The sequence below is a fragment of the Camelina sativa genome, chromosome 11 (genome assembly GCF_030686135.1).
Source record: "Camelina sativa cultivar CO46 ecotype springtype chromosome 11, ASM3068613v1".
Classification (NCBI taxonomy): Eukaryota; Viridiplantae; Streptophyta; class Magnoliopsida; order Brassicales; family Brassicaceae; genus Camelina; species Camelina sativa.
In genome coordinates this window covers 44,478,944-44,506,330 of record NC_141890.1, presented here as the reverse complement: position 1 = coordinate 44,506,330, position 27,387 = coordinate 44,478,944, and the positions used below count along the sequence as shown (strand labels likewise).

The 27,387-nt window shown below is 34.5% G+C and overlaps 4 protein-coding genes and 1 pseudogene across 5 annotated transcripts; 2 read left to right on the top strand and 3 right to left on the bottom strand.

Annotated features, from left to right (window-relative positions):
• Positions 1-1,223: 1,223 nt before the first annotated feature.
• LOC104725996 (autophagy-related protein 18f) lies at positions 1,224-4,859 on the top strand. The gene is made up of 7 exons (XM_010444747.3): positions 1,224-2,018; positions 2,127-2,561; positions 2,643-3,023; positions 3,113-3,343; positions 3,424-4,134; positions 4,215-4,387; positions 4,488-4,859. The coding sequence occupies exons 1-7, from the start codon at positions 1,827-1,829 to the stop codon at positions 4,591-4,593; spliced, it is 2,229 nt and encodes a 742-aa protein (XP_010443049.2). The 5' UTR covers positions 1,224-1,826; the 3' UTR covers positions 4,594-4,859.
• LOC104728890 (F-box/kelch-repeat protein At1g24800 pseudogene) lies at positions 4,648-5,741 on the bottom strand (annotated as a pseudogene).
• A 5,103-nt stretch (positions 5,742-10,844) lies between these two features.
• Positions 10,845-13,495, top strand: LOC104725994 (putative galacturonosyltransferase 12). Its single transcript, XM_010444745.2, has 5 exons — positions 10,845-11,197; positions 11,537-11,592; positions 11,700-12,449; positions 12,531-12,833; positions 12,921-13,495. The coding sequence occupies exons 1-5, from the start codon at positions 10,864-10,866 to the stop codon at positions 13,203-13,205; spliced, it is 1,728 nt and encodes a 575-aa protein (XP_010443047.2). The 5' UTR covers positions 10,845-10,863; the 3' UTR covers positions 13,206-13,495.
• Positions 13,446-15,735, bottom strand: LOC109124762 (transcription factor ILR3). Its single transcript, XM_010444746.3, has 5 exons — positions 15,347-15,735; positions 14,531-14,593; positions 14,267-14,344; positions 14,024-14,186; positions 13,446-13,947 (listed from the first exon to the last, which is right to left on the bottom strand). Exons 1-5 carry the CDS (start codon positions 15,472-15,474, stop codon positions 13,675-13,677), a joined length of 705 nt encoding a protein of 234 aa, XP_010443048.1. The 5' UTR covers positions 15,475-15,735; the 3' UTR covers positions 13,446-13,674.
• A 3,224-nt stretch (positions 15,736-18,959) lies between these two features.
• On the bottom strand, positions 18,960-24,296 carry LOC104725993 (kinesin-like protein KIN-14N). Of its 2 annotated transcripts, none has more exons than XM_087472256.1 (17): positions 23,728-24,296; positions 23,145-23,422; positions 22,432-22,576; positions 22,226-22,335; positions 22,025-22,144; positions 21,742-21,945; positions 21,480-21,656; positions 21,321-21,395; positions 21,077-21,223; positions 20,847-20,985; positions 20,643-20,752; positions 20,385-20,546; positions 20,076-20,284; positions 19,907-19,988; positions 19,719-19,823; positions 19,532-19,636; positions 18,960-19,433 (listed from the first exon to the last, which is right to left on the bottom strand). In XM_087472256.1, the coding sequence occupies exons 2-17, from the start codon at positions 23,337-23,339 to the stop codon at positions 19,254-19,256; spliced, it is 2,265 nt and encodes a 754-aa protein (XP_087328382.1). In that variant the 5' UTR covers positions 23,340-23,422; positions 23,728-24,296; the 3' UTR covers positions 18,960-19,253. The 2 variants fall into 2 exon arrangements, with proteins under 2 accessions (XP_087328382.1, XP_087328383.1); XM_087472257.1 differs by having other exon boundaries at positions 23,602-23,969.
• Between the last annotated feature and the right edge of the window lie 3,091 nt (positions 24,297-27,387).

The following is a 27,387-nucleotide window of genomic DNA, read 5'->3' as shown; positions in this document are numbered from 1 at the left end:
CATGAAAGCCTTGCCTAGCTTAATTAATTTGAGTTTCAACTTTCAAATATATATGTATGATATGAAAACAAACCTTTGCATGGTAGGACAAAGAAGAAGCAAATGCAATAACAACACACGTTATTCGATTGATTTAATTTGTGAAATATAGCTACTGGAACCTTTTAAATGTTGTGCAACAAAGATTGGGATCCCTTATTTCTAGAGTGTTGATTGTAGTATTTGATCCAAGAAACTGTTATAGTCCGCAAAACAATCTTGTTTATATATATTCATCCTCAACGGATAGACTTAAAACAATTCTTTTAATCATAGAAATGCAAAATCATGAACTTAGCAGCTGGTCTCTGCTTATAACTAATGACACACAAGAATCTGAATCTAACCTTGGGAATCATTCACTGATATCTTTGAGGTAAACACAACTTGATGTGTAAATGCCTTCAAGTTGTGGGAATCAAACCACAACGAACGTGAAGCAGAGACATGATACATGAATTAAAAGATCTTGAAGCGAAAAGCAAGAAATGGTGATGTTTTACATCTTCCCCACCCAAAACCCTACATTAAAACACAGGAAGTTACTTCCTAGCCAAGTTTTCAGTTTAATTATGGTCAAAACCTCGATGCAATGTAATCGGATCAGTTTATGAGTGACGGTCTAACTAAACCAAACATATCTAACTAAACCGAGTTGAACCAAGTTTGTTTATAAAAAACCAATGAACTAGTATTATAGAAAGAAAAAAAACATTAAAAAATATATAAAATAACGTTCAACATTCCTCATCTAAGACCAGCGCACGTCACAGGGAAAATAAAAATAAAAAAGACTAACGCACGTCGTCGTACTCGTACTTACGGTGAATTTAATTGGTTTAGACTTTAGATTTGATTAAATGTGAACATTAGCTAAACACGGTTCGCTATAAACGATAATAAACTCTTTTTTTTTTTTTTCTTGGCTAACCGATAATTAACTCTATAATAAAATCAATAAAACTTCAATTAATATAAGGATCAAAGTATATAACCAACAAAACGAGACATTCCCAAATTAAATTAACTAAAATTAAGAGGAAGAGACGTGGAAGGTGGGTCTCTTTCTTCTTCTCTGTAGTAAATTACAAAGACGATACGTAAAAGAAACAACTTAATCCAATTTTTTTTTCCCCCAAGTTAAAAAAAAAAAATTTATATATATATATATATAAATAACGAACGAAAAAAATCGTAAATGAAGAAGGTTTGAAACAGCAGCTTTCGTCTCTTAAACAGTCTCTCTCTCTCTCTCTCTCTATCTCTGTCGCTCTTATCCTCAAAATCTTTCCCCCTTTTCTTGTTCTTAAGCGTTTCCAAAGTCTTAAATCAAAGATTACTCCTTCGATACGACGCTTCATTCTTTTTTTTTTTAATCTCTTTTAATTCTTTTACAATTTTTTACTGTTGCTTTCGTTTCTTCGATTTTTTCAATCGTTGATTGATTCTTTCTTCTGGGCTTTTGTAAAAATTCGATCTTTTTCTTTGTTTGTTTCTTCGATTGTGTGTTTCTTGCTTCGTGACAACTTGAAGAAGAAGCAAAAAAAATTCGAGTTTGCGTGTCTCTTTTTTTCAAGATTCTAATCAAAAAAATTTGTTAAATTTGGCTTCTTTTTCTCATCTTCTCCCCCGTTTTTCTCGGAGATTCATTTTCTTTTTTTGTTTGTTTCTTGGGAAAAATCTCAGGCGTAGATATAGAAAAATCGAAACTTTAGTTTTGATTCGGAGAGGGCTTTTAAAAAAGATCAAAGCTTTTTGATACTAAAAAGAGTTTTCTCTCCAACATTATGAAGAAGAACGGCGACGGTTCTTCTCCCAAGTCTCCGGACGGAGGAGTTGTGTCACGATCAGCTCGTAGCTCGTTTCGTGCTTTGTCTAATTGCCTTCGTGTGATTTCATCTGGTGCTTCTACTGTTGCTCGTTCCGCTGTTTCTGCTGCTTCTTCCGCCGTCAGGGACGTTGATTCTCATCACGATCAGGTACTTTTTCAATTTGGAAACTTTTCTTTACCTTAAAAGAGCGATCTTTAGGTTTTGTTGCAAGTGTTTGATCAGTCTTGGTTGATGAATTTTGAATCTTGGAAATAGGTACTATGGGCGGGGTTTGATAAGCTAGAGAAAGAGGATGATGATGCTCGAAGAGTTCTTCTACTAGCATTTCAGTCTGGGTTTCAAGTTTGGGATGTTGAAGATACTGAGAATGTTCATGTTATAGTTTCTGCATATGATGGTCAAGCATCCTTTATGCAGATGCTACCTAATCCATTAAACTCTGGAGTGTTAGATGATAGGTTCTATGAGAGCCGTCCGCTTTTGGCTGTGTGTGGTGACAGTTCTTGGGAGGATAAGTCAAGTAAACCGATTGGTTCTGAGGATCCTGGAAGTGAAACCGTAGTTGTTCCTACTAATGTCTATGTCTACTCGTTAAAGTCTCAGTCTTATGTGCAAACTTTGAAATTCCGGTCTACTGTTTACTCGGTTAGGTGCAGTTCTCGGATTGTTGCTGTACTTCAAGCTTCTCAGGTTCGAATGTCATATTGTTGTCACTTTTGCTTTTTTGATTTTGTGTGTTCTGAAACTAACAATGTGAACATGTATTTGCAGATACATTGCTTTGATGCTTCAACATTGGAAATGAACTACACGATTGTCACTAACTCCATTGTGTGTGGCTCCTTGGGTGTTGGATATGGCCCTCTTGCTGTTGGTCCACGATGGATTGCGTATAGCGGAAGTCGTATTGCTAACTCAAGCTCTGCAGTTTTCACTTCAGAACTTCTCTCACTGTCGTCATCACCAAGTGTTGCACAATTTGCAAGAGAATCGAGTAAGCAGCTCGCCTCTGGGATAGTAAATCTTGGAGACAAAGGGTACAAGTCATTGTCTCGATACTGTTCAGAGGTTCTGCCTAATCCATATATTCCTGGTTTGAAAAGCATTGGAGTTGCTAATGAAAATGTGCCAGATGCAGATAGCATAGGAATGGTAATACTCAAAATCTTCCTCAAGTTGCTTTGCTCTCAATTTGATTTCTAATTGGTTTTTTGCTTTGACGATATCGATGTTGTGTGCAGGTTATTGTCAAAGATATCACAAACAAAAGCGTCATGACACAGTTTAAGGCACACAAGAGTCCAATATCAGCTTTGTGCTTTGATCCAAGCGGCATGCTTTTGGTGTCTGCTTCGATTCAGGGGCACAATATTAACGTCTTTAGAATAATGCCAACAATCTCTACTAGCAAGGATGTGAACACAAAGACTTTTGCCCATCTGTTCAGGCTTCAACGCGGTTTTACTAATGCGGTAAGCAGAGTTCTTCTTCACCTACACATGTGGAAACTTTTGGTGCTTTTGTGTAACCTTAAATGCGGGGTTTTTTTTAGGTGATACAAGACATCTGTTTCAGCAATGATAGCAATTTGATAGTGGTTAGCTCTTCAAGAGGGACAAGTCATCTGTTTGAGATTACTCCTGAGAAAGAGGGAGATTCTCCGGTTCCTTTATCTGCAATCAATAGGATAAGAAGCAAAAACAACAGCGGATGGATTGGAACCATGAGTGATGCAGCAGCTGGAATTGTTGGAGGCTCTGTTCCGGGTGCAATCACATCCTCTTTCTGTTACTCCGATGAAAAGAGTAACAATAACTACTATGGTTCTCCTGTTGATTTTTGCTCCAAGACGAATCTTCTGGTTTTTGCTCCTTCTGGATGTCTGACACAGTATGCGTTACGTGAGCATTCGGTTGGTGTTGGTCATGAGAATGTGGCGATGACAGGGTTTGATTTTGAGTCTGGTTTAGAGACTGAAGGAAAACTAGCGGTAGATCCAATAAGAAGGTGGTCTATGATCCAAAACCAATCTAGGAGGGAGACGCAAGATCACCACAGTGACATATATGGAGGTGGAACATCAGTGGACTCTAAAAGTAAAGTGTTTCCGGAGGTTGTTAGAAAACAGAATGTTGAGGAAGCTTGGAAAGTGACTAAGAAAGGAACAACAAGCCGTGTGGAGGATAAGCGTCATTTGTTCATATTTGAAGCAGAGTTGCAAATGCATCTGCAGACTCAGCTACCGTTATGGGCAAGGCGAAAGGTAAAACATTTCCTTCTTCTTTGAGCAATAATGTGTTGTTTGAATGATCTCTTATACTTTTGTTATTTTGCACATAACAGTTTAGGTTTCAAGAACTGGTATTGAATCCGGGTGGAGAGATTAGTAGTGGTGAAGGAGGAGGGGAGATGGAGATTGAAGACATTCAAACTCGAACAATTGAAGCAAGAACAAGAGATTTGGTTCCAGTCTGGGGATATCTCCAATCTCCAAGATCCGAACAAGTGGTAAACGAGTGAGTTTTCTGAATCTGATTATGCTCAACACGTTTTTAAAAGTTTTTGTATTTGTCTCTGTGTCACTTTCCTGGCACTGATATTATGATACACAAACAGATCAATGCAGAGTCCTGCAGAAGGTGACAAAGTGACTCCTCTGGAGGGTCATGGAACAGAGACTGATCTCGGGGCTGTACATAGCGAAGAAGAGGAAGTGGATTAGTAGAAGAAGGTGATGTTACTATTGGTTCATTTTTTTTTTTCACACAAACTCAGGCTACGACTACAAAACAGAAGAAGAACACAACACAAAAATAACTCTGGAAAATTGTATAGAAAAGAAAAAGGGAAATTGACATATCTTTTTAGGATGTAAATAGCTTTATTACTCTTCTTTTTCTCTTACAGAATATTATTAGCCTCATTGATTCATGAACTATATAACCTTAGGATGTTAAACGTAATAAAAAAATAAAAAAGTTCTTTACATTTTTTTTCACGCACCTTTGTATAGTTTGTAATCAAGTTTGGAAAGAAAACGATCTTTTTCGACATATTGTTTACAAAGTACAATTTATGTTGTTTGTTCTTTCCTATAGCATAACTTTTTCTTTTCGTCGAGCAACGAAGCGTTGGACATAGTGAGATCAGTGATAACTGTCTGGACATAGTGAGATCAGTGATAACTTGACGTGCTATTTTATATCCACGGGGAGGCGCAACGTAATGTCCTAATTTCTCTTGAGCGTAAAAGTAAGAATTTCCCTTCAAAGACACGCCGCGTTGGTAATCTTGTATATGCCAGTTAGAAGTGACGTCGAGAACCCTCCATGAATGAGAGATGAAGTCGTAAAGTTCGTACCCGAAAAAGTCCTTGTCTTCAAAAGGGCGACTATCCATGAACTTCAAGATTTTGTGGTTACGGTTGATATCGTATCCTAGAGCATACGTGTCCAGTGTGTGGAATTTTGTTCTAGGTTCGATCCACCTTGTTTGACCCAAATAGGGGTTCCACACCATGAGCCTTGAGTTGTCTTTGGCTACGCATAAAGATAAGCCATCGCAGTAAAATATTTTAGCTATGTCGACTCCTTTAAGTAAATCTACCTGCTTTATAGATAGTTCAAGAAAATCTCCGTCTTCCTTGCTGTTGTTTTTGCGGCGGAGATGGAATCTCAGTGAACAAACCTTCGAATCCATCGCCATGAGCCCCAAAAACTGCTCCCTAGCCGCTCCTATACCCAAACCCCAATATTTGGTTAAAGCTTTCCACATCGTGCAAGTGGATCGCACGGTTCTTATAGATGTTATGGGAATCTTGGTGAATATCAACCCTACTAGTTCTGGTGGAAGATCGCAAATCCTCGTCATTCTCCCAAGTGTAAGGGTTTCGTTAACGATGCAACATATTATTTCTTTTATTAATTAGGGTTTTTTGAGAGCACACAAAAAATAACTCTCAAAAATTGTATAGAACTAGGATTTCACCTCCACTACACAGCTAAACTAAATTATAAATTATTGTATTTTAAATAATAATTTTAAATTTATTTAGTTTTTAAATTCTTAATTAATTAACTTTTGTCTAATTAATTTAGAATTTTGTTTAGAATTTTTTTTTCTTCTTACGTTTTATAAAGTTTATAACTTAATTACATTAAATTTGTTATTAGATAGAATATAAAATTCTAGATTTGTTTTGTTCTCTAGAATTAAGCAGAGGTATATGCTTATATATTATGTTGGTTTATATTTTTATGTGTATTTCATTTTTTTTGGAATATTAAGAATGTGTTATAGTATGTGTAATATTTTGTAGTTCATATACTAAATAATTTATAAGTTAATTTTCAAAACTATGATTACAAATCTATAGTATATATGAGATAAACTAATACTCACTCTGTTTCAAAATATAAGATGTTTTATAGAAGTTTTTTGTTCCATAATATAGGATGTTTTATAGAACTTGTTAAAAGTAAAGATTTCTTAATCTGCGTGTTTTAGTTAAAACATCATATATTTTGAAACGGAGGGAGTAGTTTTATTGTTGGTATATAGTCCAAACCCGCCATGCTAGACGGATCAAGCAACATGTTTAAAGATTTTTTAAGCCGTAAAAACTCATCATACGAAACCCGTGAAAGTAAAAATTAGTTTTAAATACGTTGAGATAAAAAATCTCGGCCATGGATCCTCCTCCAAGATCAAAAATCAATTTGTTTATTGATTAGACCGATTGTTTAGGAAATTTGTGTATGGAGAAAATATTGTTTTGTAAAATTGGAAAGTTAATATTAATTAAATTAATTATAAACTTAATACTTAATGTTAAATAAAATGGTTCCAATTTTTTTGGAAATTTATTTAGGATGGGAAAACTTTTTTTTCTAAAATAGAAACTTAATATTAATTAATTAAATGAAAAAAAAATAATAATTAATACCAATGACATGCTTGTAAATAGGTATGAATTTCAGGATTTATTTCATAAATGTTTCCAAAAATATATATATATATAGATATAAAAAAGGGAAATTGACATATCTTTTTAGGATGTATATAGCTTTATTAATCTTCTTTTTCTTACAGAATATTATTAGCCCCGTTGATTCATGAACTATATAATCTTAGGATGTTTTAACCATAATAAATATATAAACATCCTAAACATCCTAAGGTTTCTTAGGTGATAAAGGTCTAATCTAAATATAATTAAATCGGCAAATAAAACTAATCATTTTGTTTTTAGGCTCTTATTTAGGTTTTTAGCAAAAAATAGATCAAAATAAAATCTAAGAGCAAGTGTAGTGCAAGATTTTCAAAGAAATTCTCATATAAATAAATCAATAAAATATTAAAAAGTAAGAGAGATATATAATTGATTTTCAAAAAAGAAATTTTGAGAAGACTAATTTCTCGAAATACCAAACCACACTTAAGTAAAAATGGACTTAAGTGAAAATGGATATATTTTCTAAAAGGAAAATGCATAAAAAACACACACAAAACCTTTGCTCCACCACTCCATCGAAACAACCTTTCTTTCAATCATCTGCTCCACCATCGATCTCTTGAAGTGTGCAAACATTTTCTCACCGTTATTCCTGGCAATAACCCTTATAACCCTGTCTTTGACTTTCTTTTTCCTTCACCAAAGATGGGGCAATCTGCTGAGATGGGAAAGATATGGGAGTGGGCATACTCAAGATCAAGGACCCTGTCAAAATTACCAGTGACCTTTCTCGTTTCCACGATTTTTAGCTCTGAGGTATCTTCGTAATCAGCTGGCAATGACAACTAGACCAAGAACAGTCCTTGAGTCTCGTCTTGGATTTGATTGGGTCAGAGAATGGTGCCAAAACGGATGCCCTTGTTGCAAGGAGGTAATCCCAGTCATTATAAGAAATATATATAATTATATCCTTTAATTATTATGTAAACAAATCGGTTCTTCTTCCTGTGGAATGTAACTTGCTTCGCCTTTACTTGTCGATTCTTCACATCAACTTTGTTCCCACACATAACAATGGGAATGTTTTCACACACCCTGTTTAATAAAATATCCAACTCCCACGTTACAATTTTGAGCTTTTCTTGTTAATGACAAGAAAATATGCAATTAATTAAAAAAAAAAAAAAAAAAAAAAAAAAAAAAAAAAAATCTTGTACCTGCAGTGATCACTGTACCATGATGTCCCAACGTTCTTGTATGTGATCTTTGCTGTGACATCAAACATAATTATGGCACAGTGACCATGGATGCTGCAAAAAATTATTTTATTAATGATTAATTGATTAGCTAAATCCAAATCAATATGGAATTTTTTCAATTCATATTCTTATTATCCACGCAACTATAACAATCAGGCCCTAATGTGCAAACAAGAGAAGTAAGATTACACAACAATGTCATCTACAGAAATCATTATACTACAAATCTAGGATTAATATTTGGATTGATCGGATCTGAGTCAATGTATTGGTGCATAGTGATTGATTTAATGGAGGTGATTTTTAGCTATATATATATATATGTATTCACTTAGTTGGGATGCCATATGTGTATACATTGTAACCGACCATATTTAGGTGTAGGTTTTTTTTAACATCAATACAAGTTTAGTCTTGAGAAGAAGATACAATACAAGGACTGTTCTTGGGCGAGCTCCGTGGCTCTCTACCTCCTTCCCACTTGCACCAATGGGACCCCCAACAAAGGACACTTAACACCTGAGAGTTGCTGATCTCCTTCTCCCAAACTCTCGAAACTGGAACCTTGACCTCATAAGACTTATCCTCCCTAATTATGAAAAGGAGATCTTAAAGCTCAAACCAAGTTCCACAGGAGCTCTAGATATTTGGGCATGGCTACAAACAAGTGATGGAGTATACTCAGCTAAGTCAGGATATCTCGAAGCCTCCAAGTTTGCTGAATCCTCGAACATTGATACTCCGATCCACCCGTCTTACCTACCTCTGAACCTTTCAACTGGAAATCCGATATCTGGTCCCTCAAAACATCTCAGAAGACAAAGCTATTGTTGTGGAAAGCAGCCCAGAATGCTCTCCCGGTAGGAGAAAATCTCAAATACCGACACATAACTGATTCTGCATTATGCCCCCACTGCGGAGAGGAGGAGTCTTCCCTACACTTGTTTTTCCAATGCCCTTATGCACAGAAGTTGTGGGCTGCCCTGGTAACCTAGTCTCAGTAAAGGAAGGAATCATCAAAACAGCAAAGCTTATCTGCCTACCTCCTTCAGGTATAGGGTTAGGACCGATTGCCCCTTGGATCCTCTGGCCTCTCTGGACTACTCGTAACCGGCTGATCTTTAATAAACTGCGAATACCGGTGGAAGAAGCCTTTCTCCTCGCTGTTTCCAGAGCAAAAGAATGGCAAGCGGCTCAATCCCCTCTACCCAGAATCAACAAAAAACCGCGACCCTCTCCTCGATCCCATCGACCATCCACCTCTCTCATCTGTTATACTGATGCCTCTTGGAAGGATAATGAAAAGGCGGGACTTGGATGGATTATAAAGGATCGATTCGGACTCACCGTCTTACAGGGATTTATTTATTTTACTTCGGATATGTGTCTTTCCTCTAATCTCATATTCTCAAGATTCTTTTCTCGAGTTTGTGTGTGGGGGTGGGTGGATAAAGAGAGAGACTAGACAATTAGCATGAGCCATGAAACTCTCTTTTTCTAATTTCAACTGTTAAAAAAACACGACTTAGGTTACACCACCAAAATCAATTTGTTCAAAGGTTGAAATATATTGTGGAAACTCCCAAACCAAACCAAAAAAGTAACAAAATGTTTGAAAATTTCGAGTTGCTTTCACCGTGATGTTCTCAGCAAACAAAAAAAAAAAAAAAAAAAAAAACAGAGTTGTTAGGCATCAAGTGAATCTTTTGGCCTTAATTAGCCGCTAACTCGACCAAATGAATCTTTAATTTTAATCACTGTTTCTTACTTATTAAAAAATATATTTTATTGAGTAATGCATGTATGTAAGCATGGAAATGAAACAAAAATAGAGAAGAGAAAATACAGAAAATGGATACATTTTTAGAGTCTTACAGTCACAATGCAAGACAGATTTCATTATGGTCATTGGTGTCTCATAGAGGCCGTTTAAAGACTTATTTGTTTGGGAGGGGGAGAGTTAAAAATAACTTAAGAAAGAAAGGGTCTCAATCGAAATTAGAGAAGAAATTAGTCCTGAAAAAGTAAATTCTGAAGTTGAAGCTCCAATGTCTTTGTTCAAAGACTTTATTTAGATGTAAAGTTATGTCTTGTAACCACCAAACAGCTCCTTTTCATCTACACTCTCAATATTTTTTTAACATCTGGGCGTTACATTTTTTGCCTTTGACTTGTCTTTTGTCTCTCCAACTTTCTCTCCTTCAACATAAAGCCAAATCCTAAATCCACATCCTTTCTAACCAAACCGACTTATATCGAAATGGACCAAATATAATCCGAATTACATGTAATCAATGAATCATATATATGTTGAATTCCACGAAATTTCTAGGTACAGTACATCATAAAAAGTGGCATTCCATTAATTTTAAGAGTTTTGTGATTCGAACACTTAACCGAATGGTATACCGAAGCTTTTCATAGTTTATACAAATACAAAAAGAATACCCTGAATCCAAAAGTACCAAAACGTGCCAACAAGAATCGGATACATAAACAAACAATTGATACCACCAGCTTGGAGAATGGAACCGAAAACCAGGTAGCATAACCGGAAAAAACCAAAGTATTCTAACAAATACAGAAGAGAACCGTAACATAGAACCGAGGTGTTTCGACTTGTAACAAACACACATGATGACACATTTCTTTTGCCCTACGTGAAACATCAGAGTTAAGTTTTTTTATCCCAAAAAAAATATGAAAAAAAACAAAAATAACATCAGAGTTATGATCTGCCATTAATAACCTAAACACAAAGCAAGGTTAGGTAAATGACATGGACCCTTTTGAAATAAACCATACAATACATAACAACGTGAGATCCGGTTTCCTTCTTCGGACATTCAGAAAGAAAAGAAAAAAAAAAACTAAAACAGAGAGGAGAAACAGAGGAGAGATGCAATTGCATATATCTCCGAGCTTGAGACATGTGACAGTGGTCACAGGGAAAGGGTTGAGAGAGTTCATAAAAGTGAAGGTTGGTTCTAGAAAATTCTCTTATCAAATGATGTTTTATTCTTTGCTCTTCTTCACTTTTCTTCTCCGGTTCGTCTTCGTCCTCTCCACCGTTGATTCTATCGACGGCGAGCCCTCTCCTTGCTCCTCTCTTGGTACGTTTCTATCATTTCTTTTTTTTCTTCTATATCCGGAAATTATGTAAATAGTGAACTGTTGAATTCGTTATTAAAAAAATTATAGCTATATCTTTTTACTGAATACACAATTTACTTATTTTATGTATACTACATGCACAATTACGTCGAGCTGAGATATAAATATATTATCCTTAACAAATAGAATAATCTAAACCAAGACAGTGGAATAATTTCTAGAGATTTACGCTCAAAAGTGAATAATCCAAGTGCTGGTCGGTTTGTTTCAGCTCAATTTTGTGGTATTATGGTCAAGCTGAATCAGATTTATAAGACATTTATCTTTGTAATTAACAGCTTGCTTGGGGAAGAGACTAAAGCCAAAACTTTTAGGAAGAAGGGTTGATTCTGGTGTAAGTCCTCTCTAACCTCAGTTTTAGATTAAAGAGCGCATTTTATATATTTACCGTGGTGAAAAAGAGTGGTGAAGAAAGTAAAGTTATTTTTGGTTATTTTCTAGAATGTTCCAGAAGCTATGTACCAAGTTTTACAACAGCCTTTAAGCGAACAAGAACTCAAAGGAAGAACAGATATACCTCAAACACTTCAAGATTTCATGTCTGAAGTCAAAAGAAGCAAATCAGACGCAAGAGAATTTGCTCAAAAGCTAAAAGAAATGGTGACATTGATGGAACAAAGAACAAGAACGGCTAAGATCCAAGAGTATTTATACCGACACGTCGCATCAAGCAGCATACCCAAACAACTTCACTGTTTAGCTCTTAAACTAGCCAGCGAACATTCGATAAATGCAGCTGCGCGTCTCCAGCTTCCAGAAGCTGAGTTAGTCCCAACCTTAGTCGATAACAACTACTTTCACTTTGTCTTGGCTTCAGACAATATTCTTGCAGCTTCGGTTGTGGCCAAGTCTTTGGTTCAAAACGCTTTAAGACCTCATAAGGTCGTTCTTCACATCATAACGGATAGGAAAACTTACTTCCCAATGCAAGCTTGGTTCTCATTGCATCCTCTGTCTCCAGCAATAATTGAGGTCAAGGCTTTGCATCATTTTGATTGGTTATCGAAAGGGAAAGTTCCGGTTCTGGAAGCTATGGAGAAAGATCAAAGAGTGAGGTCTCAATTCAGAGGTGGATCATCGGTTATTGTGGCTAATAACAACGAGAATCCGGTTGTTGTTGCTGCTAAGTTACAAGCGCTTAGCCCAAAATACAACTCCTTGATGAACCACATCCGTATTCATCTACCAGAGGTAAGTTTGATCTGTGACTAGTGAAGATTATTCAACGGCATTAGGGCCTGCAACCTAAAACCGTCTTCTATTTTTTTGCAGTTATTTCCGAGCCTAAACAAGGTTGTGTTTCTAGACGATGACATTGTAATCCAAACTGATCTATCACCTCTTTGGGACATTGACATGAATGGGAAAGTAAATGGAGCAGTGGAGACATGTAGAGGAGAAGACAAGTTTGTGATGTCAAAGAAGTTCAAGAGTTACCTCAACTTCTCAAACCCAACAATTGCCAGAAACTTTGATCCAGAGGAATGCGCTTGGGCTTACGGGATGAATGTTTTCGACTTAGCGGCTTGGAGAAAGACTAACATAAGCTCCACTTACTATCACTGGCTTGATGAGGTAAATGGAAACACTAACTATTCAACAATCTCTACCAAGCAGTAATCAACTTAAACTCGAGACTATTTTTCATGTTATATGTTGCAGAACTTAAAATCAGACCTGAGTTTGTGGCAGCTGGGAACTTTGCCTCCTGGGTTGATAGCTTTCCACGGTCATGTACAGACCATAGATCCGTTCTGGCATATGCTCGGTCTGGGATACCAAGAGACCACGAGCTTTGCTGATGCTGAAAGTGCGGCTGTTGTACATTACAATGGAAGAGCTAAGCCTTGGCTTGATATAGCTTTTCCACATCTACGTCCTCTCTGGGCTAAGTATCTTGATTCCTCTGACAGGTTCATCAAGAGCTGTCACATTAGAGCATCATGATAACCACAAACCAAATCTCAATTTTTACATTGGCATCCCAGAGAAGAGATTCACAAGATCAGATCAAAACATAGGAGCACACTTTTCTGCCATGGAGTTTTCACTGCTCTACCGGATCATGTTTTGCTGTCTCTGCAGTCTCTCCTGTTTCTAATTTTTTTGTACTTTCAAACTCTTATGGCGAGGAAGTAAAACCCATTCTATGTATTAATGTAAGAACACATAAAGTGAGAGACGATCTGCCAAACTCTACTTAAATTTACATGTGAATATAGATAACATTGCACGTAGCAATTGGGAGTTTACAATGTCATATCATTGTTCAACAGATAACAAGTTACGACGATAACACGATATAGCGAAATCAACGATAAGACTAAGAAAGCCGAGAAAGAGGAGAGCAAAACAAATGGAGACTTTTCTTTTCAGCGGAAGCAAGAAGCAAACCGGTTGATGATTTTAACTTTGATTAAGCAACAGGTGGGCGAAGGACATGATCCTGAGAAGTATCGACTGAAGCAGGAGGCATGAACTGCCACATGGCAACTCCTGGGTAACTGATGATTGGCACCATCTTGTTTCCAGGAGCTTGGCCTTGCGCAGAAGCAAAAGCAGTTGGCATCATAGGTGGGGCTGGGAAAAAGCTTGGTTGAGGAGCATTCATGGCCTTCAGCTGCTGTTCCAGCTTTTCTTTCTCTGTCTTCAGCCTCTGTTTCTCATCTCGCAGCTCGTTTTTCTCAGTCTGATTTGACATATTCCAGAAACTAGGTAAGCATTTGATCATTTTATGTGGAGAACGGAAGATTACAAAATTTCACCTTCAACTCTTTGATTTTGTCCTGGAGACTTGAATTGGAGTCCTTCAGCTTCTGGGCCTCGCCCCGTAGCTGAGTCACCATGCGGACAGCATCTACCAAGATAGCAGCCTTATCTGTTTTGGGAGGATTTCCAGGCTCCAAAATTGTACCCAATTCCACAAACCTGTTATTCATTTAAACGTAGATAAGTTTTGGTTCCTCCAACGGAGGATAAGAAGGATGTACAAAATTGAAGAAAATTACTTGTCATTCAGCCTGTCCCGTCGCTGCTTCTCCCTACATGCTTTTGAGCTAGTGGCAGAGGATGACTCACATCTCCCCCTGAGACAAGTTATGACCAGGATTACTCATTTTTATACCTTGTCAAGCCCAAAATATGTCAGGAGAGCCAAGACATATCCCACAACAAGAGAACCATAAACAAGTGAATAGCGATTGCTCAAAAAGATAAATCCTGGAAAATGCTATCATTTCCGGGTCCAGTCGGTCTTTTGAAATAAAGCTTACCTCTTTTTGGATCCAGGTTCCTTGTTGGCTTCTGAGTTTCCAGCAGAGACATCAACTCCAACGCTGAAACAACAAGAAATACATCGAACCAACTAAGTTTTACTACAATGCAAACAATCAAAAGAAAATAACCAGAACCCAATACAACTATTTCCAAGATAGACTCTGAAAATCTATATTCAACCATGCAGCAACTTACAACTACTCACTACCAAGGAAGAAGAATTCATTACTTAATATTGACATCGTAAGGTCAAACCATCCACTCATATTGGAAGGCCCTATCCAAAAGAAAAGGAATCTAAATCCCACCTAACAAAGCCATATAGATCAACCGATCCCCAAATCAAGCAACATGTCAGAAGTTACACTAAAAACATGTCAGGCACACACAGTTGACTTTAGATAAAACAAAACCCAAATCCTCTCCTGAAGCCACGCTTCCTAACTTAACATTCTTTTACACACTTGTAGAGACATCTGAACAAGCTAAAACCCCCAAAATTATGTAATTTCAATGAATAAGAACTAACAACAAAGTCTCTATAACTCACTCAAACAATCCCACAAGCTTGAACTTAGCCAAAGTCTGTTACTTTACACTTCAAAATTCTCCTTTCTTCTCTCAAATTCAAACACTAACAACAACAAAATCAGCCCTTTCCTTAATTAACGACACAACTTCGCATACCAGAACAGACCCAAGTTCAAGAAATAAAACTGATTTCACCAGAATCAATTTTGAATTTCTTAAGAAACAGATCGGAACCCTAATTTAAAGCGGTTTTAGAAATGAAAGAGAAGTAAAAAACAAACCTGGAATTAGAAGAAACACCAATAGGTTGCTGAACCGGCCAAGAGAAACCAGGACCTTGGATTGTGAAACTTCCGTAATCAGCATCGATCAAGTCACAAATCCAATTAGCGTTTTCAGGCGACACCATCTCCTGAAGCTTTTTCCACCGGTGAAAAAAGAAAAGACGGCGAGGGTTTTAAAATTCCCCGGGGGAATTGAATTTTCCCAGAGAAGATCCGAAGAGGTGAAAAACTTAAAGCCAAATCGATTTCTGCCGTTGGTGGTGGAGGAAGAAGAAAACTGTTCGGAGGAGGGGACGAATTGTGGAATCCTGAGAAAACAATTTTTAGAGTGGTTTTCACGCGCACCCTTCTTTATCTTCTTGGGCTTTAAAGGCCCATTCTTATTTATTTTTTAATTAATTAATTAGTACCATGTAATAGAGATGTGTTACATCATCATCATAAATATCAAAACAAAATTTAATACTTTTTTAAAAAATAATGAAAATTAACTAACCAGAGTCCAGAGCATTTTCACCTAGTGGATATCATTCCCTGATTAGTAAGTAATTCAGTAGTTGAATCTGATTCTTTGCTATTTATTTGATCAACACTATCTCATGGAAATCAAGCTTTTTCTGACCTTCATGATATTCTTTATCAGGTACTATTACTTCAAAATTTATAATGTTTGAGTATATCTCTTTTTGGTGCTATTTAACGCGTAATTAAAGGTTTGTTCGGAGAAGAGTCACGATCTCTACGACAAATCAAAACGATGGTGATAACAAGCAATGTTTCGAATTCGAGGTAATGTGTAACATAACATTGTAACGTTGTGGATGATATCATGATATAGCCGAACATATGTTATTATTATATGTTTTGTGTTTAATTCTAATATTTGGTGACATAAAATGCATTTGATAATGAAAAAAAAATGAGAGAGAGAATTTAACCTAGTGAATTTTATATTTTATTCATATTATCATCGCATCAAAATCAAATTTAAATTTGAAAATATGAGCGAATTGTAAAAAAAAAAAAAAAAACAAGTCCAAATTGTTCGTAAATAGCCAAAAGTTGTATAAGTTTTTCATATGTTTTGTATTAAACGCTAAAATACAAGACTGATATAATTACAGTTTTAAAAAAGTAAATATGCACAGACAAAGATGTCTTCTAAGAATTGATTTTCTCAAAATGGGTGTAAAGTGTAAACGTGTAGTATAGTGGTAAAATATTCCTTTTTTAAACCAAAGAAAATGGATTTGTCTTTCTGTATGTTTCGACGAATACGATTATAGCAACAAGTATCATTCTTTCACCATTAAGCTGATTTCGATTAATAGGCTATAGGCCTATAGCAAAAAAAAAATGTTTAGCATTTTAAATTAAATTGATATAAAATATTTCCTTGTGTGATCAGGTTCGTTGGATCGAACAGATAATATTCGAGAACATGGTTGGATGGTCGTTTGGTCGTGATCTAGGAGATAGTTCATTCTTCTGCTTCCTCCCGTACAAACCATACATGAAAATACCTTAATTTTTCAGCATATTCCGTATCAAAATATATAATACTAGTATAGTACATAGATCATCACTCTTTGTATTATAACAGGTTTACATAATTATAATTTCTAAAAAAAATATTCAAACACAGGAAAGAAACGGCAGATTATATTGATAATTTTAAAGAAGCAAATTAAACACTACAACTATACATAACAATATATTTTCTAGGGATTGGTATCATTTTATAAAATACATTATCGTGTAACATTATTAAGGTATATAGATTGTATATATACTTTTAAGATAAGACATTAATATTAACTTTTCAACTAGCATTGAGATCATATATTCGTTTAAACCTTTTAAATTATAAATATAAGATGCCCCATCGACATCAGTCAGGTTTAAATCCAAAAATTTAACAATATGACATGGGTAATTTAATTAAAAACGGTAGTTCAAAAAGAGATTAGAAGAAACTTTCCTCAAATAGCACCTCTTTTTTGTTTTTTGTTTAAAGCCAATACTAGTAAAAATTATAGGCGTCAACTTATTTTCTTCCAAGAAAATAAAACCCAAATTTATAAATAGACTTATCAACTACTGATATAGGGATATCCATCCATACAGTGAGGTATATTCTCTAAATATATTTTTGTAACTTGTTAATTTGTTGTTTTGACCAAAAAAAAAAAAAGTTAATTTGTTGTTTATTCATGGTCCTTCTCTTCTTGTTATCTTCTTTATTTATATTTTTATATTACGTATGTATCTTAATAAATATATAAGTAATAAACACAGGAGATTATCACTTTTTCTTATAAAAAAAAACATTTCACTACTATTATTTGAAAATACGATCGGCTAAGCCAGTTGCTTTTAGTTCGATTAATGTAATGTGCAGAAGTGGCATTATGTATCAACTTGACTATTTGTAAAAAAACTATAATATTTTGAATCAAAAGTTAATAATATGAATGCTATATAATAAAGAAACAAGTATTTTACGCAAATATTTTATAGTTTGACTTGTTCTTTTCCCAAGTCCCGTGGAGGCATGAATTTTGCCATGTTTCAAGATGTTATTTACTTTACCTTATCTCAACATTTAGATGCAAATTCAACAGGAGTTGACTTAATCATATAATACTAGTACTACATATATTGCGTTTTCTAGGCCATATTCTCGTTCGATGTTCTAGAAAATAATTTGATTACGCGTGTGTGATAGCTGGTAAGAACAAATATCTATCGGCTTTAGTTAGTGAATTCATATCTAAGGAGCAAAATACACCAATATAATGGTGAGATGGTGGAACATACTAATTAAATACTAGAATTGAATTTGATGTTCTTATGTAATGATAATGGAACTATGATAACTTTATTTTCGAAGTGATATATAAATGGTTTTTCCTTTTTCCAAGTAACGAACCACATTTTTAATCATATGAGACGCTATGCATTGTCCGTGTATGTTGTGAAATTAGATATGGCAAAATCATTTTTGGACAAGTATGGCATATGATCCATGATTTTAAAAAAGTTTTGGTAAGTATTTATATTTTAAAAAATGTATACTAGTTGTTCAACAACAAAATTATTGTTATAGGGAATATAGAGAGTATGACCCTATCACAATCAATTTTGTTTTTACAATTGAGTGATTGACACATTCAAGTCAAACTGAATCTTATATCAACATCTTGGTTTTATGATTTTATCTGGTGTACATGTAACTCAATTCAACTATACAAAATCTATAACAACCTAAATGAAAAAAACAAACATTTATTTAGAATCAGCTGATCAAGTGGGGTTTCAAGTTGATCAATGGAATACATTGTTCTTACGGATGGTCAAATTGTCGTCATGTCCCATCCTGTTATGTGTTATTTTCATTTCCAAATTTGCGTTCTATATATCATTGATCGCTTTTTCATTTGAAGAAAGACGAATGGTATACTAATTACTAACAAAAAGGACTAATTGATCATGTTAAATTTTAGAATTAGTCATAAAATCTTGTTCTTTTACTAGAACACAAATCTTAATCATTCATATCAAAAATATGACCAAACACTACTACCATTAGACTTCTAGACAGAATAAAGAGTTATAAATAATATTTGAATACCAGAAAAAGATTAATATGAATCCGAACATCAGGAAGCAAAATCCTACTTATTGTCCAAAATAAAGGAAAAAAGAATTACAGAAACAAACAGATATTAAAATGCTAAACCAAACTATACAAATTACAACAAAAGGTCTTCATGTTTTCTTGCTAGAATCATCCCCATCCTTCATCAAGTCGTGACCATATTTTAAATACAAACATTCATTATAAATAACTTAAGAAATGAAGCTTTAGCTTCAAACGTCAAATCCCATCTCTTTCTTTCTCTTATCCAAGGCTCAAACGGTTTTCCAACGGTTTGATGTTAGTCTGCCTACGTGGTGTTCCAATCTCGCAAGCATTCACTCTTGCTGCGAATCTAAGAGAGCAAAGAGACTCACCGGTTGAAGAAGATTCCGGAGCAATGTTCACAAACATTAGCGTCTTCGAGTCACCGCCTAAGCAAGGCTGAATTACAAATGGAACATAGTTTTATTATGAGACACAAATCAAGAAAAGAAAGAAAAAAAAATTGTGAAATATCTTTTGATGGTTAAGTTAAGTACCTGGAGAAGATATGTGAGCTTTGAGTTTCGGAATGGTACATGATCTTCTTTCTTTGCTAAGGCGAATATGACATCGCCTAGAGAAGACAAACTTTTGTTGATTGCCTGAAGAAATAAAGAAAAAAATGTTTGAGAGTCCAAATTGCAAGAAGCCATAACCTTTGTTTAATGTTTCTAACAAACGTACTTGAGTTTCTTTAAGTCTATCTCCGGTTGATCCACTCTTTGATAAACGCTCACTCCCCGCAAGATCAATCAGGTTCAAGACACCTTGTACTTGTTGCTCAGTGCTCTGCAAAAACAAAACAAAAAAGCCAGTTTTGTTTATCACACAAAATAAACATTCTGTAAGAAGAAAGCTGGTTTGGTTAGTACCTCGTTAACACCAGAGATTCTTAGTGTGAAAACAAAATGGCTTCTAGACGATTGCTCATTCATCTGAGTCTTCCCCACCGATCTAAGGAAAAGAAAGTAAACAACATTTAATAACATAGTCGAATTGTTGGTATATAGTCAAATTGAGAAAGGGTTTTAGCTAATTTGCCTGTTACGAGCAGCATGATCTAAGAGGAATGAAACCTCCCGAGAGCTTTTAACATCCAAAATAGTAAGCTCAGCAACATGCGTGTTTCCACTAGCATCATGTTTAATAGCATGTTTCTGTGGAGAAACACCATTGTCTGTTCTGACTGCTTCTTTGTTTGTTGACAAGAGATCTCGGATCGTTTCATTGTATATTTCCAACATAGATACCTATACATATGATACAAGACTAGGAGAATTATATATCTACTCTAACCATAAAGACATATCTTATGTATACCTACTTAAAAAGACAAGATCAAAAACGTACCTGCAATTCATATTTCCAACCCTGAGATCGAAGAGACTGCCTCGTTTCAAATATTTGCTCCAAACAACGTGGGATCAGCCCTTTTTCCTCGAGGTTTCCTGGTCTACCCATCATTGTAAAAGTTTTCCCCGACCCAGTTTGTCCATATGCAAAAATGCACACCTACAAAATGGATAAACTCAACCTTAATTAGTCTACCAAAACAGTGACACATATAGAACAAAGTATTTTATTTGCCGTTTTCAGATTGATTGTTACCTTATAACCATCGAGAGCACTTTGAACAAGTTGAGAAATCTCTATGAAAACGTCTTGTTGTGATGCAGTTGGCAAAAAAACCTTATCAAATGTGAAAGAATGCTTTTGCGCTGTCCATAACAAAAAACAGACATCAATTGTTAATCCAATCAATGTGTCATTTCAGTAAGAACCACATTATTGCAGAAGTTTCTGGTTTCATACCATTTTGCATCAAGTCAATACCGCGACCAAGTGCTTCTAGAGATGTCGGGTAAGAAATAGTTTTTCCCTCATCACTATTACTCTCACCAGGCAATAGAGGTCTAACTCTACAGAACACACGTATATTGCCTTTCAACTCCTGCAACATGAGAAATAAACCAGGATCAGTTCAAGCTTACACATAGGGGACCAAAAAGAATGTGGCAGAGGTTTAGTTAAGTGAATTGTACAAGAATGGTATTGTGCAACTTCTTCCGTAGTTTTTCCCCTTCAACGAGTTTAAGTTCTGCTTCTTCTACTCGACTTTTCAGATCGATAATGCTTTGCTTCTGGTCTTCAAACTCATTTATTTTCTCAAAGGTAGTTAGATCAGACACCTAAACCATAAACAATCAACAATGTCATTAAAAACTTAAGAGGTTGTGAAATCTAATAAATGTTATGTGTTTCGCTTGAGAATGTGATAATAAAAACCTGCAGTCGTCTCTCAGAGGACACTAGTCGATCCTGTAACTCTCGTATCTGAGTACTCTGGGACGAACATGTAGTCTGGACCAAAAACATTTACATCATCTTAAGAAAAAATCAATTGGCAGAGAATATCTTGCAAGAAAATGTAAATGGATATGAGACCTCAAGCTCAGTTATGGTGTCTTTGAAGTCATTGTACTTGGTTGCCTCGGTTTGTAAGGTTTGTACTTCCACTAAATGGCGATCACGGTCTTCCTTGGCCTGCTGAAGCTCGACTTTGAGACTCGCAATTTCGTTTACCAATTCACCTTTCTGCTTCATGATATCTTCTTGAGAAGCCTAGCAAAAAAAAATCAATCACATTTTGACCTGAACTACAAACATTTACTACTATTGATCGGATAAAACAGAGCATCATATATACCTTAGAAGCAGCAAGCTGATCCTGTAACGCTGAAAATTGACCCTTCAAGTTGCCAATATTTTCGACAATGGCAGTCCTTTCTTTCTCACCGCGTTTTATAGTTTCATGAGCTTCATCAAGATCACCTTGTAGCTTGCTGTTATACAGCTGCAAGCTTGAGTTATACTCTTGCAACAGTTTGTACATGTCATTTACCGATTGTATCTGAACATAACAAAACAAACAGTGAACATTAGGTTTAAGTTAAGTGACAGCACTTCCAATCCTTTTTGAGTTTTCTCACCCTCTGGTTAGCCGTTTGAAGATCTCCTTGTGTTTTTCCTAGCTCTTCTACAAGACCAGCTTGTGCCTTTTCAACAGCAAGTCTTGTTTCTTTCTCTTTTCCAAGAGAATCATTCGCGGCCTAAAGCATAACATTATCGAATTAAAAACCACAAATATGAATTAGAGACAAGTAAGTTAACTTAAATTAACTGCCTCTTACCAACTTCTCCGTTTGTTCCCTGGCAAGTTGCATTTGAACAGATTCAAAGTTTTTCCTCAGCTCTTCAATTATCATATTCAGTTCCTCTTCTTTGTTTCTCAAACTAACCTCTGTCATCAAAATTGCACAAATATAAAGTTCAAAAATTCCCAAAATTTGAAAGGAAAAAAAAAGTCAACAGCTAAACTTTAATTATGGAAACACACCCATGTCAGCACAATGCTTCTCATTCAATTCCAACGCATTCTTCAACTTCTCTTGCTCAAAAGCGTAATCCAACTCGAGTTCTTGAAACCACCTAATGCAAAGTCTAAGCCTTTTTATATATTCCATCATATTCTCACATCTCTCCTGCAAAAACCAAAAACCACCAAGAAGAAGAACATTCAAATTTCAAGCTTAACTAATTGAAACCAAAAGGCCAAAACACATAAACAAAGTCTTTAATTAATCAAACTGACAAAACTATTTTGGTCCCACAAATTGTCTTATAACACAAATCAAATCTTCTTAAAGAAAAAAACAATAGATCCAACGAACAAAGCCAGTAAGCTAACAGAAATTAAAAGCTTCAGATTCTACCATAAGGATCAATCAAACACATAAACAATGTCTTCAATGCTATTGCCTAAAACTCAAAGGTCCCACAAACTGTCTTATAAATACAATCAAATCTTCTATAAGAAAACCAACGGATCCAACGAGAAAAGCCAGTAATAAAAAAAGCTACCTCAAATTCAAAACTTCACCAACTCAAACTCTCTCTCTGCTAATAGAAACCCTAATTGATAAAACTTACTCAACAATCAAATTTACAGTATAGACTATTTTTTTCCTACATACATCAAAACTTACATTACACAAGAAATTTTAGATTCAGGTAAAAATAAAAAATTGAGGTGGGGTTAAAAGTAGAAACCTTGTAGTTAAATTTGCTCTTGTACTTGATTCGTTCATTAAGAAGAGTTTCAACGTCATCTCTTGTGAACTCAACAGGACCATATTCAGATCCCGTTGTGCTCGCCGGAGCACTGTTCGGAGTCAGATCTTTTGACCCATTAGTCACCGGAGAAGCTGACCGGATTCTTCCATTGTTTGCCATCGCCCCCACCATAACAAACCAAAAAAAATGAAATTTTGTTCTCTACTTGTTACCTAAATTACTTCAAATTCCTCTCTCAATCAAAGCACACAAACCTGCACACACAAAACAAAGTTTGCATTTTTCTTCTTTCTTAGAGATCTTCAGAAAAAAAAAAGATAAATTTGAGTAATGAGATTAAATGTGGGAAAAAAAGGAAGGAAACCCGTGAAAGAAGAGATTTTTAAATTAGTAACCAAAACAGAACACTTTAAAGAAGAGTGAAGATATAAACCTAAAGATTGGAACTTTTAAGAGGTAAACAGACTTAGTGAATGAAATGAAAACAATGCCCAGATTTGTGAGAAGTACTTAGAGAGAGAGAGAGAGGAAGAAGACGAAGAGAAATTAAAAAGAGGACCTTTGGCATTTAAGAGAGAGAGATTGTGTTGTTGTTGTCCTTTGGAGTTTGTACCACAAAGGATTTGGGTTTTAAGAAATGGAGGCACGTTTCAGTTTTGTTCCTTCTCTCGTCTTCTCTCTTTTGCTGTTGTTTGTTGCTTCGCTTACTTCACATTTCTATATTTGTTGTTTGAATGTTCAGAGAGAGAGAAAGAGATGAGAGAGATGAACGTGGGGCCGTTGATTGGATCTGAAGTCACCGAGGTAATACAATCACAGCCGTTGCTTTATTAAGCAGCAACAAAGAAATTAGAAGAAGCAAAAAAAAAAAAAGTTTAATGTCTCAGTGGACTTCTTATGACTTTACTAATCCATACATCCGAATTTTTTTTTTTTCACAACTGAATATTTGAAAGAAAAAAAAAAACATAAATCCATTTTATTTTTGCTCAACAAAAACAAGGAGAATTATTTATGTGCTTTCTGAATAAAAAATAATTACTATTATGCTTTATCTAAAATAGGGACTTCCAAAAACTTATTTGTAATTCTTTTTAATATCAAGAATTGTTTTTTCTTAAAACACGTAAAAATGTAATTTTGATAATGGCCCAAATATTAAGATGGAATCTTCTCGCTTGGTTTTCAACAAAAAAAAAACGTTAAATATCTTTACCATAGGTTGTATCGGTAATCTCACTTATTAAAAACATAAGAAATTAATTTAAAAACTAATGACCGATTAATATAAATATCAAGAAAAAGCTAACTATAACGTGTCGGTAAAAATGCGATACGTCAGCAATTTAAGACGAGAGATTCTTTTCAGAAACCAGAAAAAAAAAGTGGATATTTTTATATACCGAAAATACCCTTAACATAACTCCAAAGCAGTCACGTCTCTTGTTCGAAAAGGTATGGGCTAATATTGTCCGAATGAAAAAATTGTCTTTTGTCGTGTAATTTTTTTAGATTCTGTCTCTCGTAACCCTGACGACGCAAGTTGTCAAAATTTCATGTGAGAGTCAGGGAGAGAAACAAATATTTAAGTCTAATGGTCCTCCGAACTGAATTGGCAGTTGAAATATCGTCGTTGATGTGCCTTGTTGAAAGTTGAAACTGATTATTAAATCCACCCTAGTTTAGTTTTAAACATTAAATTTGTTAATCTACATGCAAATATTGAGTACAATATACATGTAAGTTTAATATATTTTTTTAACATCATGTAAGTTTTATCTTTATACTGAGTATTTATATTGGGTAATTGACCCAATTCGGAAAAAGAAAAAAAAAATGAGATTAGTGATTGGTGACAAAGAGATATTAAAGTGCACATTCTAGACGCACTAAACAGCTTTAAGCTTTACTCACTTTAAATATATTCCTAAATTGGATCATGCAATAAACAAAAAAAATATTAATAATAACATTTTCATGATTGCAAACTTTGTGATTCACCCTGGAAACCGTATTGTAATATATATATATATATATATGAATATATATTTTTATAAATTATGTCTGGATAAAGCAGATATTACTTTATGCAAAGGTGATTACTGATTAGTAAGGTGGTGCAAGTTTCATGCTAAATTTGATTTAGTCAAACTAAACGATATAATAAAGAATTTAAGTATTACTACTATAGTACTATTAAACAAAAAAATATTAGACAATTGGGTTTTCTCTAAAAATCGTGGCGTCGAATATCAAGTTGAACAAGTCCCCGAACTCCCGAGTAGCAAAATAGTATAATAGATATTAAACGCGCATTTTCATAATTTATTGTTAAAGTTTTTATGATTTGTGGTCTGCATGTATGTATAGCTAATATCTGAACTTTTAATGTTATTAGAAGAAGTAGTCTCCGTTGATTTTTTCTTATTAATTTTTTAAAAAATATTGCTTAAGAAACTACAGCTAATTTTTTTTAAAGGCATTTTAAATGAAGTCCGAAACCTATTTTTTGAGAACTATCTTAAACTATTTAAATAGTTTTAAAATGAAATTGATATTAGAAGAGTACGTTAAACTATTGAAATTTGGTATAAGTGTGACTCGAAATTATGTATATAGATTGTTTAGCAAGAATCAAAATATTAATTCCCACGGCGTACATGTTTTTTTGTTCTATATCATGGCCAAATTACATGTATTCTTAATATATATGTCCCTCCATTGCGTCAAATCGGTGCCAAGTATTTTTTTTTAAAACTTTTTTTTCTTTGCAACTTTATCGTAACGTGAATTAGTTCATTATTGGAGACTTCAGCGTTAAGCCATGATTATTTACTCCCCACATCTAACTCTATCAAATTACATACTCAAAACTATATGGATTTCAATACGGTCTTTCCAACTTATTTCTCTTGTAGAATTAATCTAACTCGCTAAACATAAATTATTACACCGGATTGTAATAACGATCTACTATTTATGCTGTTATAATAATTTAACAAAATATATATATATCAAAGAGTATACTGTTTCAACATATAAAAAAAAACAAGAAATCTCCTGTATTAATAAATCCAAGATATAGGTGTCGCGAAACGTATAATAATATTGACCAACTTCTAGATAGTGATATTATCAGACAATTATTATTTTCTTCAAATGAAAAATTTCCATATAAATATAGATGTTAAGGGATTGCACCAAACACTTCCCATGAAGAAAAAGTTGTTGCCAAATCTCTTTTTTAATTTATGGTAGAGAGCTCCAAGGTTTATGTCATCTAAAGTCATTTTCGCACATCAAACTTAGTCACTTAGACCTACTTCTTCTGTTAAAAGAATAGTTTAATACTGTTCTGTTACATATATTCGTTAGCTTGTTCCCCTAACACACAATGAATTCCATTAAAGAAAAGACTATATTATTAACAAATTCAGTTTTTCATTTCCCATTTGAGTCATTTGAAATTCGAGAAAAAAATTAAGAGTTTTGAGATTCCTATAAAACAAATGTTCATTGTATATATGGACAATTCAATCTCATTCTTTTGTAAAGGAAGATTAAAAATTATAGTAATCATCATATAAACCTATTTTAGGAACAACAATTGATATGTATCCCAAACTTTTGCATTTTTTCTTTTTAATATATGCAAAACCAAAATAAGTGGTCCACTAATTTGGACTTTTTTTTCTTCTGTACCTCTACAAAATAATAATTACTCTTATTTAACCTTACCGGTAAACTGACCTGACACATCATTAATACAGTAAGGTTTAGTTGGCTCATTGCGTTAGACATCATTGATGTAAGAGGGATCAACTGCTAATGAAGTGAACTTTATATATGCACTGGAAAGAATGTTCAGATCTGAGATGGATTGTTATGTATAGTTTATATTTTCTTATAACTTAGTTTTGTCGTTGATATAGAGTTTTCTTAAGTTTATCTCATTCTGCTCTGCCCAAGTACAGTTCATGCTTTGGTTCAGATTCGATGCCTTTTTATGCGTGTGCGTGTGTGCGTACATGGCAAAAAGATATTCGTACATATTTGTTCAAATTTTTTTGGATAATATAATAGAATTTTCAATTTTGACATTTTAAAAAAACTACATCTATAAGTAGCTAGTAGTTATTGCTATGAGACAATAATTCGTGAGGATTTTGTTTTATGTTCAACCGAGAATGAAAAATGCCGATGAAGATTTGAATATTAG